This window comes from Bidens hawaiensis, unplaced genomic scaffold (assembly GCF_021521415.1).
Source record: "Bidens hawaiensis isolate Kalapana, Puna unplaced genomic scaffold, B.hawaiensis_p1.1 tig00040140_1, whole genome shotgun sequence".
Lineage (NCBI taxonomy): Eukaryota > Viridiplantae > Streptophyta > Magnoliopsida > Asterales > Asteraceae > Bidens > Bidens hawaiensis.
In genome coordinates, this window is record NW_027497085.1 from 163139 (window position 1) to 170925 (window position 7787).

Here is a 7787-nt window from a genome sequence, read left to right on the forward strand (position 1 = left end):
TTTTCAAAGTAAACTTTGTTATGAGAATGAAACCATTATATAAAAAATGATTTGTAAATACGTAAACAATACATCATTTGCAATCGAATCGCTTGCTTTGCTCTTGCTTGTGTTGGTCTGTTCGTTTGTGTTGCTTTTGCAATTCATTTGTTAGGGTAAATACTTGTTTAATCTTTTTAAAAATTTGTTAAAAAGTTGGTTTTTATATATGAAAAGTTGTTGAGTGAATTTTCTAGGAATAAAATGAGGTGTATTGGTTTTATTATACTTGTAAAAAAATATAGTCTACGGTGGGAGCAGGTAACGTTCATCACCTACCACTCTATTATCCATTACATAGACTCCATATATATGGTTAAAAAAATGAATGTATATCGTCACCATTATAATTATTCTTCCCAGTGATGTCAACACCAACAAACATATTGAAATGGTCTTGTCTGATTTTAGTGGGAGTTTAAAACAGTTAGGATTCATTTCATGCACAATGACCAGGTCTACATGTATATCATCCATCAGCTCGTAATTTTTTATTCTGTTTTGAAGCCAATGTGACATAAATTAATCCAACATTATGTGGCCATTTGCTCACTAAGTCACTTTTCCTTAGAGAAATGGATCCGAAAATTCGGTTATGGCTGATAGTTATTTGCAGTCAGGTTATGGTAATTGCAGCGGTGACAAATTCGAACGATCGTAAGTTGTGATGATAGTTTTGTGTTTCTAATTTTTGTTACCTCCATAGTTTGTTCATATGTTGCATAAATTGGATATATATACTTGTAGTTGCTGTGCTAAATGCTCTCAAGTCTAGCTGGAAAAATCTACCACCTCAGTGGAAGGGTGCAGATCCATGTGGAAGTAGATGGGAAGGAATCAACTGTACCAACTCGCGTGTAACAAACTTGTATGTCGTATGTGTTTTAATCTTATAGGGGTCACTAGAATTATCTTAATCTTCCTTCTTTACAGGGTATTGGCAGGTACTGGGGTGAGAACTAATGACATTGGAGACATTCCATCACTTTCCATGTTGCAATATTTGTAGGTTTTCAGTTCCGTTACAATTTGTGCATCGACGCCTGTTTTCTTTGTTATTGTTCTCGCTATCATACTTTACATATATATATATGTATATGCATGATTTAGCACTTCCTTAGTTCAAAATTAGTGTTGAGTAAGTTTTTTTGCATGTAGAGATCTTTCCAACAACAAGGGGATTAGAGCCACTCTTCCACCATCTATTCAGAATTTGAAGAACTTGACGACATTGTAAGAGTTCCATTTTGTTTCTTAAATGCAGCAAACTTATTTGTATCAGTTTTTCCTTGATGACTGGTTTTTCTTGTTTAACCATGCATGTAGGATCCTGGTTGGTTGTAGTTTTAGGGGTCCAATCCCTGATTCAATAGGATCCCTCAAGCAGCTAATCTTTTTGTAAGTGTTCCAAATTCTTGTCTATTTACATAATATAAGGCCAAGCATTTGGTGGCAACTTTATACATCACCTTTTTGTGCCTTCTAAGACACAAGTCTCAAAGTGTACCATTTCTTACATCGTTGAGATTTTTCTATCATCATATGTTTAAAGTTGGAATTTCCTCATATATTTCTGCATGGGTAAATTTGGTATGTGTGTACGTTATCGGGGTCAAATCATACGTAATAGCTAGAGGGAAATGGGTCAAACATGGTGAAAGTCGTCCAAAGTCTATTCATTAATACAAATATTATATATTTGAGTAATACTAATATATTTGGTTCATTATAATTAACACGTTAATTAGTTACTTATGATTGTTTCTCGAAGAATAGACCAAAGTGTTTTTTGGTCAATCATGCACAACCAATTTCACATCCGCCCGCTTCTTTCAACCTAAACCCGCATTGATTTCTTATTGTCCCGTCCACCCACTAGTTTTATTTGTATATTTCTAATCCAGTTCCTGATTTGATTTGATTTGATTTGATTTGATTTTTATTTTGCAGAGGTCTCAATAATAATAGCTTTATTGGAACCATCCCACCATCCATTGGTAATTTAACTAATATATCATGGTTGGATTTAAGTGATAATCAGCTTACAGGACCCATTCCCATCTCTAACGAAACATCCCCTGGCCTCGACAAGCTAGTGAAAGCAAAACACTTGTACATTCTATCTTTAGTATACCACATATTTGAGTTTCCAACTTTTGAACTGATCAATAGTACTTATGCATGCAATATTTTGGTCATAATGCAGCCATTTGGCAAATAATCGGTTATCTGGTCCCATTCGATCTCAACTTTTCCACTCAAACATGAGCCTAATACATGTGTAAGTATTGCGGTAGCTGCAAAAACATCTGTACAAATTTTGTTTTGATGCAGATGCTTAATTTTTTAACAGTATAGTTAACAACAACCAATTATCTGGAACAATTCCTTCTTCGATAGGAACCGTTAAGACTCTTGAAGTGATGTAAGTATCAGTTATTAATAATCATTAAACATTATGGATTTCCATGTGTATTAAATAATTCCATCTTTTATTTCACAGACGCATGGACTCGAATTCTTTGAGTGGGACAGTGCCTCAGAATCTATCGAATCTTCAAACTCTCAGTGAGCTGTAAGTGATAAGAAATAATTCAACCAATCTTTTACTATAATTTTTCAATTGCTGGTTACCATGTTTTGGACTAGTTGATTTGAAGGTTGGCATTAATTGGTAGATACATTCACTTTCAGGTACTTGTCAAACAATAACCTTAGTGGACCTATTCCAAATCTGTTAGGAATGAACTCACTCTCTTATGTGTAAGTTGATTTAAACCTTTTGAATGTGGTACTATGCTAATAGCATTTATAAAGATAATTTCTAAGTTAGTTTTTATTCTGTTGGTAATTTCATATTCCATTTACCTTACCATTTGCAGGGACATGAGCAATAATAGTTTTGATGAATCTGATATTCCTACATGGTTTACACTTTTATCATTGAACACAGTGTAATGTTTTTTTTTTTACTTTCTTTTTAAGTTGTATATAATTTTCATACATTCCTTTCTAATAGACGTGGCAATTTCAACAAATTTACTTACAAACGGGTCAAATTGGGTTTTATTTTCGTTAATTAGAAAAATTGGCTAAAATATAATACTTACCAAATTTCTACACTATCTTGTCACTGTTGCAAGTTGTAGAATACAGTTTTTTTAAATACTTGTCAAAGTCCAAGTGTGTGTCTGATTTTTCTTTCACCAACAGATTAATGGAAAAGACACAGCTCCAAGGAGAAATTCCATCAGATGTCTTCCATCCTCAGTTGGAGAGTTTGTGAGTATCAGCTGAATGTTTTCTTTTACCTAAACGTGACCTCAAATATATACAATGTCCATGTGTTAATATGATTAAATCAAACATGGACACCGTAAAAAATGCAGTGTCCATGCTTTAGTTTGATAATATACCTAAACGTGACCTCAAATATATACAGTGTCTATGTGCTAATCTTGTAAATATTTGAGTCACGTATGGTTATATTTCCAATATTTCAAACAATAAAACATGGCATATGTTTTGTGTTTGTAGATTTACATATATATGTCTTCATTTCTAATTTTGTACGAATACTTTGTGCTCTCTCTTTGTTTATCTATTGACAGGGTGCTAAGCAACAACAATATTAATGGAACACTAGATATCGGTGACCGTTATAGCAGTGATTTGATTGCTGATCTCAGAAACAATTCCATCACTAACTTCCTTGAATATCCCACATACAATTTGAGCTTAAAGTAAGATTCCATGTATCTTTAATCTTTCTGTTCGATTTCCACTTTTCACCCTACTATATAATAACCATCCTAAGTATAATAGTTTCGAAGAGGTGGCTAGCTCTTTTGAACCATTAATGGTTTGAACTGTTTTTTCTTTGTTTAGTTTTTCGTAAGTGTTAGTTTGTATTCGACTTTAAAAAAGATAGTTTATGTATTTTATGCACGCATAAAAATGCATATTCGAAAATTGAAATAAAAAAGTATACATCGGGTTCCATATTCCACACTGTGAACTGAACCGTCCAACCTGTTTTTTTCAAGCTGTTTGGACGGTTACCGGTTTGGTTTGTTTCGCCAATATATATATATATAATTCTTAATCATGCTTAACCAGGGTGATTTACTTTGTTTGGACGGTTTGGTTTGTTTCAACGGTCCCTTACAATCTTACAGAATAGTCTTCTACAATTGTGCAGTATTGACAACAATCCAATTTGTGAAGCTGGATCAACAGGAAGATATTGTACCACTAGAAAGCCCAGTATACCAACTTCTTTACCATCAAAGAGTTGTCCACCTGTGAATTGTGGTTCATCTAAAGTTCTTAGTCCCAACTGTACATGCACAAATCCATACATTGGAACCATATATTTTTTCTCACATTCGTTCTCGAATTTGGAGAATGCAACCTACCTTACAACTCTCCATGATACTTTAATATCAGCTCTTCGATCCGGTCAACTTCCAGTGGACTCAATATCTATATCCAATGCAACTCTTGATGAATTAAAATACCTTCAATATAGATTGCACATTTTTCCCTCTAGTCAAGATTATTTTGACCGATCATCTGTCTCTTCAATTGGGACAGTGATCAACCGCCAGCTCTTTGCTCTACCATTTTATGGACCTTTATTCTTTCTTGATGAAAGCTATTGTTGCTTTCCAGGTACTAACTCAATTTTACATATGATAAATTTAGAATTCTGAACTATGAGTAATTTATTTTCTAATTTTGAGTATCCACAGAAAACAAGTCATCGAATAATGGCGTCAATATTGGCTCTGTTGTTGGTGGTGTTGTGGTCCTGTTGCTAATAGCCTTGGCTATCACTTATGGCATCTATCAGAAAAGAAAAGCAACAAAAGCAAAAGAAAATAAACCGTTTGGTAAGACGAGTTGAAATATAGGCAAGATTTTTCAGAGGTGATAGTTATACTTTGGCGGATTTGGGTTATGGTTTATCCCTAATGGGAAAAAAATTAAGCTAAGCTAACAAGAACCTAAAGTAGTTTCAAGTGCATTTTTAATGCTTATAGCCTCCTATTTCGTATTGTATTTTCAAAAAGTCTGGCACAACATAGTTCTTCACCTCATATTTTACACTTCGAGAATTTGCATAATATGGTAAAACGTGTTTGTGGGTCAGCTCAACTTGCATGATCCATTCTGAGACATTCTAAAAGAAACCTGTTTTAACTTGCTACCCAACCCGCCTACTAATAAGTTAAGCTAAAAGGAACCTAAGGTAGTTTCAAGTGCATTTTTAATGATTATTACCTCCTATTTCATATTATTTCTTCGAAAGTAGATTATTATTGCACAACACTTCAAGAATTTGTATAAAATGGTAAAAAGTGTTTGTGGGTCAACTCAATTTGCATGATTCATTTTGAGACATTCTAAATGAAACCTGTTTTTTAACCTGATACCCAACCTGCCTACTAACTTTCCAACGTCTAGGATATTGTAACTTTTATGACAAATCCATATTTCTTCATTTGTATGTTATGTGACAATGCAGCATCATGGGGATTGGATAATGGCAGTGATGTGGGTGGTGCTCCTCAACTGAAAGGAGCAAGAAGCTGTTCATTTGCAGAACTCAAAAGATGCACCAACAATTTTTCAGAAGATAACATGATTGGAACTGGGGGCTATGGGAAGGTATAAGCTTCCAACTTATTATTAGGTAATTCATAGATTTCTAATATGATTAAGATGGTCACTGACAGGTGTACAAAGGGACTCTTGACACTGGTCATGTAGTTGCAGTCAAAAGAGCTCAACAAGGGTCATTGCAGGGTGCCCAAGAATTTAAAACTGAAATCGAGCTTCTCTCCCGTATTCATCATAAAAACGTTGTAGCACTTGTGGGTTTCTGTTACGAGCAAGGTGAACAAATGCTTGTCTACGAGTACATTTCAAATGGTACTTTAAAAGATAATCTTTCAGGTAAATGTACTTTTTTTCAAGTTTTAATTTTAGATAACAGAAATGATAGGGAATACCATAAGAGCTAATGGAGAGCTGTAAGTTTCTTCTCTAGGTCAGACAAATAAAAATAAAAAAAAATCATGCTAAAAGTAACATGTGAAATGGGTAGAGAGCTGTAATAAGTGTATCTTAGATACATAAAACATCTTATTTCATATTTCTAAATGTGCTTTTGTTACCATTACATATTGAGTCATGCAAAAACTTTGAAAGTTTATTTTTCTTGTATAATTGCATATTTCAGGAGAGACAAAAATAAGGTTGGATTGGATGAAGAGACTTAAAATAGCTCTTGATTCTGCCAAAGGTGTAACATACTTGCATGAGCTCGCAAACCCTCCCATCATACACAGGGACATCAAATCAAACAATATTCTTTTGGATGAACATTTCACTGCAAAGGTTGCTGATTTTGGAATATCCAAGCTGGTGGGAGATGAATCAAAGGGTTATGTTTCTACTCAAGTCAAGGGGACAGCAGTAAGTGACCATTCCTCTCTTTTCTCTAACCGTTTAAGATTAAAACTATCATCCCATTAACGGGTGGAAAACGTCGCAAAGACAAAGATAAGAATGCAAACGAACCTGAACATGATGGGAAAACCTAAAGCATATGGTATGGGTATGGTATTTGGTATACATGACCTGAATACCTAAAACTTATATACCGGCCCCTTTACCCGAACTAAACATGTAAATATTTTCTTTTTATTTTTATTCTCCTTTGAATTTGGGCTATAAAGTAATCAAGTAATCCACTGATTTTTCCCAAATATATATGGTAAGAAATGTATTTGAAAGACACATCATGTAATTATATATATATATATAAGTAGCAGGTAAATCTAATACCCAACGGGTATGGGACATGATTTTATAATCAGGTAAGGGACTAGGATTATCAATACCCCTCCCATTGCAATCCCTAGACGAAATATGCATCATCCATGGTATTTGTTTTTAGTTTATGTTATGTAATGTTGGTTGATCACTTGTAATGCAGGGATACATGGATCCAGAATACCTATTGACCGAACAATTGACAGAAAAGAGTGATGTTTACAGTTTTGGAGTTGTACTACTTGAGCTGTTAACAGCAAGACCACCATTAAAAAACGGTAAATACATTGTGAGAGAGGTTGAAGAAGCCATTGGCAAGTCAAATGGCCTCTACACGATTCTTGATGAGTCTCTTGGTACATTCCGAACACTTGGAGGTTTGGCCAAGTTTCTTGAGTTAGCCATGAGTTGTCTCCAAGATTCAGGAGTTGACCGGCCCAAAATGGGAGATGTTGTGAGAGAGATTGAAACCATTATAGAATTAGCCGGTGGTGGTGACTTGTCTTTGACCTTCTCAAGTCAAAATACAGGAAGTGTTGGGGACCTTTATCATCCATGATGGTGATTCGGTTTCTGATGCAAACAGTTTGTCTATGGAATTTAAAACAAATCTACATAGGTGATCGAACCTAAGTGATGAGGCTTTATATACCATGCAACTGTTGTATTGTATGTGTGTATATATAACAACACTTAATAAGATCTAGAGATATAAAATTATACGAAATTGATATTTTTATGCTTTTGAGTTTTCCATGTAACATAATCAATTACGTTGGATTTTTACAATTTAATATTCCATTATATGTTTCTTTGATATGATTACATAAACTTATTTTTTAATTATTTCATAACTTAACAGTCTTAAAAATGTACATTACACTAGCTAGCTAGGTAATTGTTTT

At 34.0% G+C, this 7787-nt stretch overlaps 1 protein-coding gene across 1 annotated transcript; it reads left to right on the top strand.

Moving 5' to 3' along the window:
- Window positions 1–606: 606 nt before the first annotated feature.
- LOC143591901 (leucine-rich repeat receptor protein kinase HPCA1-like) lies at window positions 607–7441 on the top strand. Its single transcript, XM_077071962.1, has 19 exons — window positions 607–696; window positions 787–907; window positions 973–1044; window positions 1198–1272; window positions 1366–1437; window positions 1990–2151; window positions 2246–2320; window positions 2393–2464; window positions 2543–2614; window positions 2734–2802; window positions 2922–2993; window positions 3253–3321; window positions 3651–3782; window positions 4241–4713; window positions 4794–4934; window positions 5570–5712; window positions 5781–6000; window positions 6287–6522; window positions 7046–7441. The coding sequence occupies exons 1-19, from the start codon at window positions 615–617 to the stop codon at window positions 7439–7441; spliced, it is 2754 nt and encodes a 917-aa protein (XP_076928077.1). The 5' UTR covers window positions 607–614.
- Window positions 7442–7787: the final 346 nt, after the last annotated feature.